Here is a 17,661-nt window from a genome sequence, read left to right as displayed (position 1 = left end):
TACATTTAAATGGTGTTAATATTAATTTGCATATATTCCCATATATTCCTTTTAAATCCCACAGAAAGTTTCCTGAATATTCCCCAAAATGTGCAACCCTAATAAAGGTTAAATAAAAAATAAACTACATCTTGCATCCATCAAACATTATTTAATCCCTCCATCCTTACATCTAACAATTGAAAATAACGATAATCAAATTTTCAAAAATTTGATCCGATTAAGATGCATACCTCAGACATGAATAACAAACTCTCAATCTGTTAACAATATTTAATCAATATTTTTTATTAATTTTAAAAGGATATGCTTAGATTCATTCATTCAGTTGACACTTATTGTATTATAAAATGGAATGTGGACAAAAAAGTAACATGAATGTCTTCATAGTATATGGTTTTTCTCCAATATTTTTGAAAAATTGCCTTTAGAGTAATGCTTCCAAAAAACCTTCTACATTTAAGTCAGGCACCACATTCAATAAGGCACACACTGAATCTACAAATTGATATGCTTGGCTTACGGTGAAGTGAAGAAAGGATATGCCAAATTTCATAGATAAGTGTGATATCATCCAGTACTAACACTGATTAGTGTGCAATAGTACATAGAAAATAAGAAAAAGATGACACAAAGCCAACAAGCTGTAGAAATCTACATTCTCAGGGTACAGTGCCAGGTTTGCATGATTAAAAAAAACATGTACATTTGAATGCTTGCTACTAAGTGGTGTACGTGTTCAGTTTTTGTTTCATTGTAAACTGGATAATGCAGAGAATTTAAGTCGAAATATGCATATTATTTACCCATTCCCCTTTGATGCTTACTTGCATCATGTATACAAATACTACAGGGAACCTAAAAATCATTTTCTTTGATATATTTAAAAGGCAGTCTTGTGGAAAATAAAAGCTAATAATTTCTCCTCAATAGAGGGCTTGACTACTGAATTGCAAAATTATACTTTTATCATGCCTTGCTAAGGGTTACTGTGATTGATTAGAAATGTACAGTAACATCATTGCATAAAAGGCTATATCGCTTATCCAAATGCAAAAGGTACTGTAAAAAAACACTAAGCTTCTCAGTTACTGATTTCGTAGATTAAAAAGTTCTCACTTTTTATTTCACAAATCTAAAATATTTATCATGTATTCGGAATACACTTGAGTACCCAGATTAGGTCAACTTCCTAAAGAGGAGACTTGGACTGTATGAGTTTTGTATTTAAGCCCACCCCCTCACTTTGCACCGTACAATTATGTACAGCTACAGTATATCATTATCAAACGTTTGTTCTCCTGCAAAAGCTAAAACGTCAACAAATGTGACACTACCAAACTGATGGCCGACTGACATAGAATATCAATAAATCATCTGAATGGAGGATGACCGACTGTTATTGTGGTGCATTGGTGAGTGCTTGTGTTGCTCCATGGAATAAAAACAACCAGAGATGACGGCAGCGATATCCTTCCCCGGTGGTCACAAATCCTGGTCCCAGTGTGTAGGCTTTTATTCTAGCCTGACACAAACACACCCATCTCAACTAATCAAGGTCATGATAAGGCAATCAATAGAATCCAATGTTTTAGTGCTTGGCGGGAACAAAAGCCGGCACAACCGGTAGCTCTCCAGTACCAGGGTTGGTGACCCATTATAACCGTTGCTGATACAAATAACAATGCAAGTCTAAAAACAAACAAACATAGGATGTGGTTGGATCCTAGGCGTTTTAGCTCCAGACGTCCTGCGAGTACCGTCCCTTGGTCATCAGTTTCTTGATGTAGTCGGTGGCCTGAGAGCGTGTCATGCCGCCCAGCTCCTCTGCTATCTCATAGAAAGCTGTCTGCACATCCCTGGCCATGTTCCGCGCATCCCTAAAAACAGGAGCATTTCTCTATAAGACATTTGTCTTTTAACCCTTGTTTGAGGATTTTTGTGAATTCGGGAGTGCTTTCAAGAAATATGTCAATTAAATTTCAATCAATTTTATCGCCAAGGTGCAAATGTTACTGGCGAGGATCCTTCCTTACCCGCAGATGTATATGTGTGCGTTGTCTGTGTGGATCTGCCGCCACAAGTCCTCCTTGTTGGTCCTCAGAAGATGCTGCACGTACACCTGGCGGGACGGTGAGAGGAAACAGATCTATTACAACATTCTCTTGAGCTTCCAGTCTTCACACAAACAAAAAACGCCCTTGCAAGGAAACGTGTTCCTCTTCCTTTATGAGATGAGGCAGCACAAACTCAATCCCTCAGGTATCTTCTGAGGGCTAGCCTAGGACTCTGTGTGGAGTATGTGTTGACCGTCCCCACTGTACATCCCCAGTGGTACAGAATCAGACAGATATAGATACCGGTCTATAGTACCAACAACCATGATTGGCAACACTCAAGAACGCTATGGAAATATGATAAGGATTACAATCTTGTCTTGGTGTCCCAACTCCAGTGTGTGTAGGCTCAGATAACAATATGGCTGTATGGTCGTATATGGCCATCTATTTAATAAATATGTCATATTCTAGCTAACAGAAAAGCATTGTTCACCATTTCTAATAATAGTTTTTTAAGGTCCTAGTGCTGAATAACTAGAACTAATAAAACAAGTATACCTTTTGCTCCTGGTCCCGAGAAAAAGCCACGTTGAGCTTTGTGATGACACCCGTCTTCTCAGCCTCCTCCAACTCCTCCTGGTACAGATAGTCCTCTTTCTTGTGCCTGCAGCCACAGTACAAGACCGTCTCCCCCACCTCCTTGCCTACAGGAAAAAGCAGACCAATTGGCTTACTTGTATCCATACAAGACAGTTACGGTGCTTTATTTTAGTCAGTGTGAAACAGAACATGACAACTCATAAAAAAATACTATGCAGCATAACAAAACAATCAGGAAACCAACAAAAACATTTCCATGCGTCTATGGCAAGCTTCTATCATGGTGTCTACCATGTACCTTGCTCTTTGAGCCACCCACGCTCCTGGATGAAGCCCATGAAGGGAGCGATGCCGGTCCCAGGACCGACCATGATGACTGGGTTGCTGGCCTTGAAGGGCAGGCGGAACTGGGACTTGCGGATGTACATGGGGACCGTGGACTTGTGGCCGTTGTCCGCAACCAGTTTGTTCTTCAGCCAGGTGGTGGCCACTCCCTTGGTGAGGCGCCCGGTTTTAGTCGTGTACTCCACCAGCACAGCACAGATGTGGATGCTATTGGGGTGGACCTACAAAGAGAAGGCATCGTTAACCAATTTTTTTTTTTAGATCACACTATTGCAGGTTGACCTACAATGGACGCTTAAAAAGGTCCAGTGCAGCTGTAATCTCTTGGTATCAATTAAGTACCTGACTGTGATTGTTTTCAATTAAAATTACACAAAAAAAGAGCTTCTTAGCAAAGAGGAATTTCTCAAGCAATAATTTTGCTAGGACTGTCTGGGAGTGGTATGATTGGGAAGGGGAAACTGAAAATGTTCTGTTATTGGCAGAGAGGTTTGGAACCCTTTCTTATTGGCCTATTAACAAATTTACCGGATGGTGACGTCACCATGGAAAGCACAAACTTGGTCCACCCACACAAACAGCGTGGTGAAGAAGGCGCAGCAGCGCCTCTTCAACCTCAGGAGGCTGAAGAAATTCAGCTGGTCACCAAAAGCACTCACAAACTTTTACAGATGCACAATCGAGAGCATCCTGTCAGGCTGTATCACCGCCTGGTACGGCAACTGCTCCGCCCACAACCGCAAGGCTCTCCAGAGGGTAGTGAGGTCTACACAACGCATCACCGGGGGCAAACTACCTGCCCTCCAGGACACCTACACCACCCGATGCCACAGGAAGGCCATAAAGATCATCAAGGACAACAACCACCCGAGCCACTGCCTGTTCACCCCGCTATCATCCAGAAGGCGAGGTCAGTACAGGTGCATCAAAGCAGGGACCGATAGACTGAAAAACAGCTTCTATCTCAAGGCCATCAGACTGTTAAACAGCCACCACTAACATTGAGTGGCTGCTGCCAACATACTGACTCAACTCCAGCCACTTTTATAATGTAGAAATGTATGAAAAATGTATCACTAGCCACTTTAAACAATGATACTTCATATGTTTACATACCCCACATTACTTATCTCATATGTATATACTGTACTCAATACCATCTACTGCATCTTGCCTATGCCGTTCTGTACCATCACTCATTCATATATTTTTATGTACATATTTTTCATCCCTTTACACTTGTGTGTATAAGGTAGTTGTGAAATTGTTCGGTTAGATTACTCGTTGGTTATTACTGCATTGTCGGAACTAGAAGCACAAGCATTTCGCTACACTCACATTAACATCTGCTAACCATGTGTATGTGACAAATAACATTTGATTTGAAATAACTACTGGTCAAAAGTTTTTGAACACCTACTCATTCAAGGGTTCTTTTTTTGGACTATTTTCAACATTGTAAAATAATAGTGAAGACATCAAAACTATGAATTAACACATATGGAATCATGTAGTAACCAAAAAAGTATATTTTATGTCAGATTCTTCAAATAGCCATCCTTTGAATTGATGACAGCTTTGCATACTCTTGGCATTCTCTCAACCAGCTTCATGAGGTAGTCACCTGGAATGCATTTCAATTAACATGTGTGCCTTGATAAGTGAATTTATGGAATTTCTTTCCTTCTTAATGCGTTGAAGCCAATCAGTTGTGTTGTGACAAGGTAGCAGTGGTATACAGAAGATAGCCCTATTTGGTAAAAGCGCTATGATGAAACTGGCTCTCATGAGGACCGCCACAGGAATGGAAAACCCAGAGTTACCTCAGCTGCAGAGGATAAGTTTATTAGAGTTACCCAGAAACTCAGAAATTGCAGCCCAAATACATTCAAGTAACAGACACATCTGAACATCAACTGTTCAGAGGAGACTGTGTGAATCAGGCCTTCATGGTTGAATTGCAGCAAAGAAACACTACTAAAGGACACCAATAAGAAGAGACTTGCATGGGCCAAGAAACACGAGCAATGGCCATTAGACCGGTGGAAATTTGTCCTTTGGTCTGGAGTCCAAATTTGAGTTTTTTTGGTTCCATCCACCGTGTCTTTCTGAGGCGCAGATTGGGTGAACGAATGATCTCTGCATGTGTATTTCCCACCATCAAGCATGGAGGTGGTGTTGCGGGGTGGCAGGGTAGCCTAGTGGTTAGAGCGTTGGACTAGTAACCGAAAGGTTGCAAGATCGAATCCCCGAGCTGACAAGGTAAAAATCTGTCGTTCTCTGCCCCTGAACAAGGCACTAGGCCGTCATTGAAAATAAGAATTTGTTCTTAACAGACTTGCCTAGTTAAATAAAGGTAAAATAAAAATGTTAATATTATGGTGTGGGGGTGTTTTGCTGGTGACACTGTCTGTGATTTATTTAAAATTGGTTACTACATGATTCCATATGTATTGTTTCATAGTTTGTGTCTTCACTATTATTCTGCAATGTAGAAAATAGTAAAAATAAAGAAAAACCCTTGAATGAGTAGGCGTTCCAAAAATGTTGACCGGTAGTGTATATAGTGTAGTGTATATATAAAACACAGGGAAATCATGTTTTTGACTGCACTGGGCCTATAATAATACGTGGTTGTTTCACATTATCTCAATATAATTTATAGTGGATGACAGCGTCTGCTAAATAACTACTGTAAATGTAACAAGAAAAATACATGTATTGAGGAGGAGTTAGGGTGTGGGGTCATTAGGGGTGATGTACTGGGGTATATTCACTAGAAACCATCGTTTTGCTACAATGCATGGATACACCCCTGTATATATCCTCACCTTGGAGGAGGAGGCAATGGAGTAGTAGCGAGCCTGCAAACGGGGCATGAGCTCACACAGGTGGTCGATGGGAGGCCGCAAGGACGGCAGATCCTCCAGGATGGCGAGGATGTTCCTGTTGTCTTCAAGCACAAAACTCTGGTACAGAGCCTAGTAGAGACCACAACAACACTTAGCTGGGATAACAATGGAGTAGGTAGAAGTTGCCCCTAACCACTGATCTGGAGTCAGGCATCTGGGTCTGATACATGAGGGTCAGATATATTTACCATCCTCCTAAATTGGTTAAAGCTAGAGTTAGATCTGTGCTTCAGGGCAACTTTTCACATGTGTTATAGGCTTATCAGGGTTGGGGTCAATTCCATTTCAGTTCAGTCAGAAAGTACATTTGAATTCCAATTCAAATTTTTCTCAATGCTTTTCAAGATTGCTTCCTGAATTGACATCGAATTGACCCCAACCCTGAGGTTTAAGCATACTTTCCCACTACCAATAACCCATCTTGTGTATGTTGAGGTAATCTTGACTACTTTTAGAATAGGAGTAGAGAGCAGATAAGTTAACACAGTGTCACAGCCACACACCTTGCCCTCGGGAGCAGACGAGGCCATCTTGCGCATGTTCTCCTGGTCCTTGGGGTCAGTGGCGTACTGGGCCAGCTCATACAGGACATTGGTGCGAGGCGGGTGGATGATGTCCAGGTAGTGGGTCAGAGCCGTACGGTAGGTGGTGGGGCAAGGGAATGGGTGCTTCTTATTGGACTCCTCTGATAAACGGCATCAGATAGCATCACATTAACATTGGTTATACACTAGGGGACAGTTTCCACAGATAAGCCCAATCTTGGACTAAAAAGTATTCTCAATAAAGCTTATTTTTAGTCCAGGACTAGACTTAACCTGGGTGAAGGACAAGATTTAGAGTAATAAAAAGCAGTTGGTGATTTCACAAAACCTTCTCCTTCAAAAAATGTCAATACAGGGAGAGTAACATTTCAAGAGATGTCCAAACAGAATGTGTGTGTTTAAGGATCTTCAAAAGACAGAGAGATATTCGGAGGACTCCGAGTCAAGGTGTTGCGTCAGGTCAGTGACGCACCATCAAGGTTGTTGAGAGAGATAACTGAATCAAGGTCCACGCCAAGGATCTGTCCCAGCCTGTTCACGATCGCTGTGTCATTGGTAGGATAGACGGCAACGTGGTCTCCCGACTCATATCTACAAAGACAGAATGACAAAGGGTTTTCAAGTCATCTTTCCACTATATAAAAAGGCACCATTTCACACAAGAAGTGTAGCCTATTCCTTTTAAGGAAATACTGTCTGGGAGGTAGATATAGGTTGATAACTGTACAAAGAAAGTTACGGCTCTCTTGGCTCTCTCGCTTACCTAATCTTGGAGCCTGTAATGTCCACTTCAAGGTGCATGAGATGCCTGTCGCCTGCTTTGTTGAGCTTGCGGTTAACAGTGACTGGAGCCAGGAATGGATTTTTTGCATCAAAAGGACTGGGGGGGGGGAAAGGATCAATATAATTTCATACCAGTGAACTGTACACATCAGTATGCAGAGACAACATGAGGTAAATCGTAGAGGTAAACATCGACGGATAAAGCAGTGTCGCACTTCAGCGTTGCAACTAGGAAATCCCCTTTAGCTCCACTAGCGGGCAGTAATACTTGTTTAGAGAGACATCTATAGAACACAAAACTCTGTAGCAGATACTGTAATGATAAGTGAAGAGGATGGGGTAGAATAACTCACGGTTTCTGGGTCTCAAAGCTCTTCAGACGGCCCAACTCTCCTGTGTACACCTTGTTCATGTTGATGTCATTGTGCTCCTTGAGCTCGTACTGACGAACGCTAACGTAGAGCGAGAGGGCCTACAGTTAATCTGCAAATCACTCCTTCCATACTCTGTGTGTGTGAATTGAGGGAAAATGAGAATGTGATAATTACAATAAATTGGGATAAGTACCTGGAGTCCTCTCCTGAAGCCTCCACTCCAAAGTGCTCACACATGGCTGGCCAGAACTGCTCCCTCCATGTCACAAAGTCCTCCTCCAGGCTGACAAATGAAAAGGAGCAGAAACACCCTCTTATCAACCCCCATTTCTATCATTTGGCCATCATTTTGATCTCAACATCGGTCACACTTTGATTCGGGAGAGATCCAAGGTTATGTCCCAATTATCTCTCCTTCCTCCCAAAGTGTGCAATCATTCACTTCCATTCACTGATTTGAAAGGACATGACTGGTATAAGAAATATGGTGTAAACTCCCATTAGTGCATGCCTCCACCAGTCCAATGCCTTTAGATTTGTGGGAAGTAGTAAAGAAGTGCACTCTTCAGGAGAAAATAGATATTGGGACGCACCCCTCCAATGCAGCCTCACTCACTTGCCGTCGTCGTCTCCCATGCCCAGGTCGAAGACCCTCTTGGCTCCCAGTTCCTCCAGCCTCTTGTCCACGTACGCCCCCATGGCATTGTAGTGTTCATATGTCTTGTTGCCCAACGCAAACACCTTCAGGGAGAGATGTCAACATCAGTCACTTCTAGTTAAAAAAAAAAAAAAAAAACGTTTTTTTAAACTAACATTCAACAAATTCAATATGAGATCGTATACTATAGACACACACAGAGACATGCACACACATTGAACGCAAGCTCCTACACTGTACACTGTGAACGTCTATCATCTTTCATTAAGTGTAATTAATGCTGTCTTTCAAGTCTAGGACAGAAAGACACTGGCAGGGAGTAGAAGGAGCCCAAGTGACCATTCAGAGTGCCCGGCCAGATTGCCTCCAGTCAGAAGTGAAATTCTTCATCCCATTGAGGGCAGGAACGTTGGACCAACTCCGACAATGACCAACCAGCCAGGATGGCACGCATGTCAGCTATGGCCGAAGACAGAACTCAACCATACACATAAAGCCTATTTTTTTGAATGTTAGCATAACTCATCTCGGTCTCACACTAAAGTTCATCCATGGGAAATACACATTTGAAAGTGAACGCTTGGCTAATGTACAGTTGAAGGTGGAAGTTTACATACACTTAGGTTGGAGTCGTTAAAACTAGTTTTTCAACCACTCCACACATTTCTTGATAACAAACTATAGTTTTGGCAAGTCGGTTAGGACATCTACTTTGTGCATGACACAAGTCATTTTCCAACAATTGTTTACAGACAGATTATTTCACTTACAATTCACTGTATCACAATTCCAGTGGGTCAGAAGTTTACATACACTAAGTTGACTGTGCCTTTAAACAGCTTGGAAAATTCCAGAAAATTATGTCATGGCTTTAGAAGCTTCTGACAAAATTGGAGGTGTACCTGTGGATGTATTTCAAGGCCGACCTTCAAACTCAGTGCCTCTTTGCTTGACTTCATGAGAAAATCAAAAGAAGTCAGCCAAGACCTCAGAAAACAAATTGTAGACCTCCACAAGTCTGGTTCATCCTTAGGAGCAATTTCCAAATGCCTGAAGGTACCATGTTCATCTGTACAAACAATAGTACGCAAGTATAAATTTGTAAGTCGCTCTGGATAAGAGCGTCTGCTAAATGACTTAAATGTAATGTAAATGTATAAACACCATGGGACCACGCAGCCGTCATACCGCTCAGGAAGGAGACGCGTTTTGTCTCCTAGAGATGAACGTACTTTGGTGAGAAAAGTGCAAATCAATCCCAGAACAACAGCAAAGGACCTTGTGAAGATGCTTGAGGAAACAGGTACAAAAGTATCTATAGCCACAGTAAAGCGAGTCCTATATCGACATAAGCTGAAAGGCCGCTCAGCAAGGAAGAAGCCGCTGCTCCAAAACCACCATAAAAAAAACAAGACTACGGTTTGCAACTGCACATGGGGACAAAGATCGTACTTTTTGGAGAAATGTCCTCTGGTCTGATGAAACAGAAATAGAACTGTTTAGCCATAATGACCATTGTTATGTTTGGAGGAAAAAGGGGGAGGCTTGCAAGCCGAAGAACACCCTCCCAACCGTGAAGCACGGGGGTGGCAGCATCATGTAGTGGGGGTGCTTTGCTGCAGGAGGGACTGGTGCACTTCACAAAATAGATGGCATCATGAGGCAGGAAAATGATGTGGATATATTGAAGCAAGACATCAGTCAGGAAGATAAAGCCTGGTCGCAAATGGGTCTTCCAAATGGACAATGACCCCAAGCATACGTCCAAAGTTGTGGCAAAATGGCTTAAGGACAACAAAGTCAAGGTATTGGAGTGGCCATCACAAGGCCCTGAGCTCAATCCTATAGAAAATGTGTGGGCAGAACTGAAAAAGAGGAGTGTGAGCAAGGAGGCCTACAAACCTGACTCCGTTACACCAGCTCTGTCAGGAGGAATGGGCCAAAATTCACCCAACTTATTGTGGGAAGCTTGTGGAAGGCTACCCGAAACGTTTGACCCAAGTTAAACCATTTAAAGGCAATGCTACCAAATACTAATTGAGTGTATGTAAACTTCTGACCCACTGGGAATGTGATGAAAGAAATAAAAGCTGAAATAAATCATTCTCTCTACTATTATTCTGACATTTCACATTCTTAAAATAAAGTGCTGATCCTAACGGACCTAAAACAGGGAATCTTTACTGGGATTAAATGTCAAGAACTGAGTTTAAATGTATTTGGCTAAGCTGTATGTAAACTTCCGACTTCAACTGTATGTGAATGGGGCCAACAGGGGTTTTTCTTGGGCAAACTCCTGGCCCTGATTATGAATAACAGGGGGAAAAGAGAGCGAGAGCGAGAAAGAGATAGTCACAGTATAGTTGACTCCATCCAATTCCCCGTCGGTCTCCTGCAGCCAGTCATAGAAGTCCTGGGCGTTGTCTGTGGGGTCTCCCTCACCGTAAGTGGCCATGCAGAAGATGGCCAGGGAGTTGCCAATCTCAGCCAGACGGGACAGCTCCGACTGTGGATTAGAAGATGCCTGGACATTAGATATTTGCCATTACATGTGCTGTACGCCATTCAGGGCACTAATAGCTTTTCAACTTTATGGAACAGGACCTTGGCTCAAGAGACTAATATTGTTAGGAGGGGTACAGTTGAGCCACCTTTGAGCTATGCAGGTATGAATCCTTGTTGGAGCTGCTGGGGTGGCAGTATAGAAGCCTTATTAGACAGGGTTGTCATAAATGGGTTATTAGAATCGTTATTATACTAAGGGTGTTTTCACATTTTTATTTAACCTTTATTTAACTAGGCAAGTCAGTTAAGAACAAGTTCTTATTTACAATGACGGCCTACCGGGGAACAGTGGGTTAACTGCCTTGTTCAGGGGAAGAACAACAGATTGTTACTTTGTCAGCTCGGGGGTTCGATCCAGGAACCTTTCGGTTACTGGCCCAACGCTCTAACCACTAGGCTACATATTCCCTGTATGATTCGGATCTTGGAGCTTCTGGTACTCTGATCCATGCTATAAAGCCTGTGTGAAACACTAACAAACCCTGACTGAAGCGAATCCTGGACCTGTGTGAGTAGCGGATCCAAGACCCAGGACCAGAGTACCAGGTATTGTGACGCGGCAGCACGAATCGCATGGTACTTTTTGCCCATTGTAAACAAGCTAGCTTGCTAATGTCACGTAGAATTCAAATCGCACCCGAAATGATTATTTTCAGGTGTTGTGAAAGCAAAATCTATTTAGTAAAATTCTCAAATGATCCAGAAAAATGGAACAAGGATACCGAATTTCATATGTAACCATATAAACACTGATATAGGAATATCGTTATTAGGTTACCATGTCGTATTCCTCGGGGTCGGCAGCCATACCCTTCATGCCGTAGCGCTGGGCGTCTTTGGACAGCCGGTTGGCAAACTCCTCGCCCGTGCCTGTCTGAGAGCCGTAGAATACCACGATGTTCCTACCCTGGAGAGGGAAATAGCAGCAACACATGGAATGACCACATTTCCTGACCACATGACCTGGCGGCCAGGAAAAAACTCCAGGCCCTAGTTATAACCAAATACCAACCCACCCTGTTGCCATTTAACTTTTTGCTGTCCAATAACGAGGTAAAATATTACATTATACAGGTTAGAGCATTATGGTCTGTGATAGAATAATTAAACACTGAGTATACCAAACAATAGGAACACCTTCCTAATATTGAATTGCATCTCCTTTTGCCCTCAGAACAAGGTGTCGAAAGCTCTACTCTACAAGGTGTCAAAAGCGTTTCACAGGGATGCTGGCCCATATTGACTAATGCTTCCCACAGTTGCGTCAAGTTGGCTGGATGTCCTTTGGGTGGTGGACCATTCTTAATACATACAGGAAACTGTTGAGAGTGAAAATCCCAGCAGCATTGCAGTTCTTGACACAAACCGGTGCACCTGGCACCTACTACAACACTCCGTTCAAAGGCACTTAAATCTTTTGTCTTGCCCATTCACCCTCTGAATGGCACACGTACACAATCCATGTCCCAATATAGTACCACAGTATGAGTCATATCAAATCAAGTTTATTTTATATAGCCCTTCGTACATCAGCTAATATCTCGAAGTGCTGTACAGAAACCCAGCCTAAAACCCCAAACAGCAAGCATGGTCCCGTGTGGCTCAGTTGGTAGAGCATGGCGCTTGCAACGCCAGGGTTGTGGGTTCATTCCCCACGGGGGGACCAGGATGAATATGTATGAACTTTCCAATTTGTAAGTCGCTCTGGATAAGAGCGTCTGCTAAATGACTTAAATGTAAAATGTAAATGCAATGCAGGTGTAGAAGCACGGTGGCTAGGAAAAACTTCCTAGAAAGGCCAAAACCTAGGAAGAAACCTAGAGAGGAACCAGGCTATGAGGGGTGGCCAGTCCTCTTCTGGCTGTGCCGGGTGGAGATTATAACAGAACATGGCCAAGATGTTCAAAATGTTCATAAGTGACAAGCATGGTCAAATAATAATCAGGAATAAATGTCAGTTGGCTTTTCATAGCCAATCATTAAGAGTTGAAAACAGCAGGTCTGGGACAGGTAGGGGTTCCATAACCGCAGGCAGAACAGTTGAAACTGGAATAGCAGCAAGGCCAGGTGGACTGGGGACAGCAAGGAGTCATAATACCCACAAAACCTAGCGGTCAAACAGGGAAATGGTTCCAATAGTTTTTCCAGCATAAATTTTGGGATTTTAGAAACACTTAAAATAAGGGCTGTGTTTTGTGTAGGATTACTCTGGCGTGACATTTTGATAACCATGTAAATCTCTCTAGGACAATGTGACTATATTTACCCACCCCAAAAAAATGAATAGCTAATTAGCTGCTAATGTGGCTATCATAAAGAACTACAAATGCCATGACATGGACGAGACTGCCAAATCGAGGCAAAGGTAAGAATCTCTAATTAATTGTTAGCTAAATGTAGTAATGAATCAATTGGCTACATTTCTTTAAAATGGACAATTCTGTGAACTGTCTTGTGCAAGTTATACATTGACACAATACCCGTTAGCAAAGGTGTCAGCTAGAGATTACATGCAGAAGCTTGCAGTGACTTGTAGTTTTGCATGATGTCTACTTTGACGCTATTTAGCATTTTATAAATGAGAGTAAATAGAGCTGAATATATTGCTAAAAGTCACACTTTTTTGATTATTCTATTGGTTCTACTGTACCAGACAAGCTCAATCAAGCCCAGAAAATATTTCCAATTATTTTAAATAGTATTTGAATCCAAGTCTGGACTGAGGAGTCCGGACGATCCACTCCAATCCGTCCTCTACCTAATAACCATTATGTAAAGCCAGTCTAGTAGCTAGACCATTATCCTTCCCACACCCAAAATACTGAAAAATTGAAAAACACTCACCGTTTTCTTCATCTTTTCAATAAAACTAGTCTCTTGAGTAGAAGGTGCTCTGAAAGAAAAAGGAGACAAATGTTATACACTTCCAAAGTCTATAAAGAAAATCATGCACTGAACAAGTATTCTTTCACCACTATCTGCTGGGACATAAAACACAGCAAATCAATGATGCTTTTCACAGGCAAGAAAAGCACACATGCCTAGTACAGGGACCAAATGGTCACTTTTCACACTAATGGTTTATCATCACACTATGCACAATAATGGGAACGTTACAAGCATGTCATTGGAGGACCTTCAAACTTTCCTATAGCCTCATTGCCAGATCTGTTTGTGTTTTAGCCAACATTGCTTGCTATGACAGTGAACAACACAACAGAAGAGTTGACTAAAAGAACGGCAGGGTATCTTGTTTAAAACCTCTTAAGGATCTCTACAGATCGGTGTCCCACCCGCTGGACGGTTGAGCTAATGTGCGCTAATGCGATTAGCATGAGGTTGTAAGTAACAATAACATTTCCCAGGACATAGACATATCTGATATTGGCAGAACGCTTAAATTCTTGTTAATCTAACTGCACCTATTACAGTGAAAGAATACCATGCTATTGTTTGAGGAGAGTGCACAGTTATGAACTTAAGTTATTGGCACATTTGGGCAGTCTTGACACAATTTTGAACAGAAATGCAATGGTTCATTGGATCAGTATAAAACTTTGCACATACACTGCTGCCATCTAGTGGCCAAAATCTAAATTGCGCCTGGGCTGGAATAATACATTATGGCCTTTCTCTTGCATTTCAAAGACAATACAAAGAATAAAAACTTTTTTTTGTACTAACTTTTACCAGATCTAATGTGTTATATTCTCCTACATTAACTTCACATTTCCATAAATGTCAAAGTGTTTCCTTTCAAATGGTATCAAGAATATGCATATCCTTGCTTCAGGTCCTGAGCTATAGGCAGTTAGATTTGGGTATGTCATTTTAGGCGAAAATTCTCACAATGAGAGATTGCCTAGAGATTGAGAAAATACCCTCGGCTAGACCTTTTACTGTAATGTAAACTTGTTAACTTGTCACCTCTCGACCGCTACTTCTGGAGGAAGCACATGTCACTGGCCCCACAGTTGCCCCCCTCCAAGCAAGGCAGTGTTAAAAAATTGTCTCGCTGAGTCCAACACTCCTACAATAAACATCGTAATAGCAGAGCACTGTTTTTAAAAACAGCTGAAATGTATAGACATTTTCCTAATATTTGATTGAGTTTTAACCTGAAATTGCAGTAACAGCCTGTTACATTCTGAAATTGTAGGCGTAGCTTTAAAAAATAAATAAAACTGTCAATGGTTCTTGGCTGGCTGCACTGAGCCAAGTAAAACAGCTATTCTCAACTCCCCAGTGAATTATCCACTTTTTTTTGTCGCAATTAGCTTTTACCACATGTAATGATTTGCATTATATTGATAAAAATAAAGCCTGGTTTGTTCTAATTTTGTAAGGTAGGCCTACTTTACTTTTATATTTGTATGAGGGGTAATCATACATTTTTTATAGGCTAAAGTTACTTAATGATGCATGTTAGCTTTAGTAACTGTGCTTTTGTATTGAAGCTCAAAATGTAATGAGTGTACAGACGTGAAAACAAACCCTGTCTGCACATGCGTGTGAATTGTTGCATTATTCAAGAGTGCAATATGGTTAACATGAAAAGTTGCTTGCATAGTTGAATAGTTTGTTAAGCATGCTTTACTGGCTAATGGCTATACTGGGATATTGCAGCTGCAGAGCAAGACCGTTCATTTATTGCCCCCGAACCCTCTCTCAGCACATAACCTTTTTAAATGTACATTAGCAATGTAACGTTATGTACATATTATGAAAATGTAAATCTCGTCACGGTCCCTCTGCTACCACGTGAATATGCCCCAAGCCTACAGTTGACTGATGTCCTCTATCTCTTAAGTAAACACAGAGTATTGTAAAGGTTAAGCGGGGTAAGGTGATTGGCAAGGCCAATGATGTAACACAGGGTCTAATACTGCGTCCTCCCTGTCCTGGCATTCTTTTAAAAGGATATTTTACTCAAAAAAACATGAGTGTTTTGTTAATTAGTCCCCTGTTGATACAGTCCCCCCCAAGAAAGTGAGCATGTCAACAGTTAAGTTTCCAAAAAGAGCACTTTCAATAAAAATGGAAAAGTGTGATGGTGTTTTTTTTCATCATATGATGCATTTTGCATCACCATCACACTTTCTGCTACGTAAATATCCCTGGCTGTAACATGAGACTCACAGAATTGTGTTTCTCTATTTCTTCATTTCCTTTCCAATTTCCTCAAGTGTTACTGTCAGGCTAGGGTGAGTAACTTTCAGTGAAGTATGACAGGCACGCAAGCTTGCAAAACAACCTTTTAGCTCAAAAGGGTCGCTTTCGGTCTTGAATCTTTCCCATACGTCAATTTTTTTGAAGACTCAAAAAATGTCAATTGACATTTGATGTCAAGGATTAACCTTCAAAGTGTCCATACTGCAACATTTTGACTATATGAGAATGTCCACCATGCATACTTCCTTTTGCATTCACATTTGAGTAAAGATGGTGTGAGGCTGACAACTTGCAAATACATAAAGATGTGAGAGGTATCCCATTTTGTACCATATGACAGTCTGAAAGGGCAACTGCACTTTAGACTGGCCTCATTTTAGATTTGGTTAATTAAGAAATGCTAGTGGCCATGACTGAACTCAAATGTGAGTTGGTTTCGGGTTTGATGTGGGCGTCCTGTGTGTGTGTGTGTGTGTGTGTGTGTGTTCGCAGTTGGGAAGATTAAGCTATATTATTTGCTTCAGCCGGCTGAAGCTAACATATGGAATTGTTTTATGATGGTCAAACCAATGATCATTTAGCCATTTGATTTGATTTTGAGTTTTAGGACCCCTTAAGGTATCAAACAATCATTTTGATACTGCTATTAGCCCATAGAAACGCATTGAATTACAGCTTCAAACATGGATAAACAGATAGTCCTTAAAATCTGAAGTGCCTGTCCTATATCTGAGAGATAAGATTAGGAAACCATATATGTTTTTGTTGCATTTAACCCCTTATTTTAGGCACAACACTAACTCCATATATACTTAAATTAATAAAAAAATAAAAAACTTAACCAGCTACCTTCAGACTGGTCTTGTACGTATTTGTGAAAGACTCATCTTTCCACAGAGGGGTCATATTGGTGTGTAGCACAAACCGTTCACTTCAGACGAGTCCTGTGATGTTTGTGGGAGCCGTAGAGCAAAACGGAGAACACCATCGTGTTCGTGTTCCTCACATCTTTCCATTGAGGTGTTATAATAGTTTGGACGATACAGATTTTCGGGACGTTGCATGGTCTGACAAACACTGCTCTAGCTCTGCCACCTTTCACTGCAGTGGATTGAGACACAGCCCATGCAACAACAACAAAAAGATCTCTAGGTTAAACTGACGGATTTTGATGGGGATTTTTTTATGATGCTAATTTGATTAACGCGAGGCCGCGGACTCTAGGGGGTTAAAAGCAACTAATATGGTGTTTTATATTATGTATCCTACTGTAAACCTCAGTATGATCAGTAATTTAGTTTCATCATTGCATTCTGTTCATTTATAAAGCCCTTCTGTGAAAACTCCTACCCAACATCGTTACTAACCTATAGAAGCACGAGATTCCATACCCTGTCACAGGAATGGCTAATTCTTGAAATTACTTCTGTCACTACAGATTTAGGTCTCTGTCACTACAGATCGCACATCACTAATGGAATAATCTTCAGAATACTATATCATCAGATTGGTAGAGGACCTCTTCACACCAAGGAATGATTTTTCTTCTATGATTGTGTTTTTTCTGTGCGTTTTTCTTTGTTTCCCATGCTCGTCTTGATTGTGTAATTGCTTGGTCTAGTCATGCAGAGCTCCGTCGAAAAAGAG

General features: G+C 41.4%; 1 protein-coding gene across 8 annotated transcripts in view; it reads right to left on the bottom strand.

The window, feature by feature from the left end:
- Positions 1 to 268: 268 nt before the first annotated feature.
- The window catches only part of LOC139549183 (NADPH--cytochrome P450 reductase), a 66,759-nt gene continuing 49,366 nt past the window's right edge, over positions 269 to 17,661 (bottom strand). For 7 of the 8 annotated variants that reach the window (XM_071359364.1, XM_071359365.1, XM_071359366.1 and 4 more), the window contains 14 exons: positions 13,687 to 13,735; positions 11,621 to 11,749; positions 10,634 to 10,783; positions 8,236 to 8,360; positions 7,813 to 7,902; positions 7,599 to 7,697; positions 7,226 to 7,342; positions 6,935 to 7,053; positions 6,421 to 6,602; positions 5,837 to 5,986; positions 2,959 to 3,226; positions 2,619 to 2,764; positions 2,037 to 2,122; positions 269 to 1,880 (listed from right to left, as the gene is read on the bottom strand). In XM_071359364.1, coding sequence (XP_071215465.1) covers positions 1,736 to 1,880; positions 2,037 to 2,122; positions 2,619 to 2,764; positions 2,959 to 3,226; positions 5,837 to 5,986; positions 6,421 to 6,602; positions 6,935 to 7,053; positions 7,226 to 7,342; positions 7,599 to 7,697; positions 7,813 to 7,902; positions 8,236 to 8,360; positions 10,634 to 10,783; positions 11,621 to 11,749; positions 13,687 to 13,735 — 1,855 coding nt within the window. In that variant the 3' untranslated portion in view covers positions 269 to 1,735. Of the gene's footprint in view, positions 1,881 to 2,036; positions 2,123 to 2,618; positions 2,765 to 2,958; positions 3,227 to 5,836; positions 5,987 to 6,420; positions 6,603 to 6,934; positions 7,054 to 7,225; positions 7,343 to 7,598; positions 7,698 to 7,812; positions 7,903 to 8,212; positions 8,361 to 10,633; positions 10,784 to 11,620; positions 11,750 to 13,686; positions 13,736 to 17,661 lie in introns of those variants that run through there. The other variant, XR_011669843.1, reaches the window with a different exon arrangement.

The sequence above is a fragment of the Salvelinus alpinus genome, chromosome 22, assembly GCF_045679555.1.
Source record: "Salvelinus alpinus chromosome 22, SLU_Salpinus.1, whole genome shotgun sequence".
NCBI classification, from domain to species: domain Eukaryota; kingdom Metazoa; phylum Chordata; class Actinopteri; order Salmoniformes; family Salmonidae; genus Salvelinus; species Salvelinus alpinus.
The sequence above is the reverse complement of the archived record's forward strand: the minus strand, read 5'-3'. Positions and strand labels throughout refer to the sequence as shown.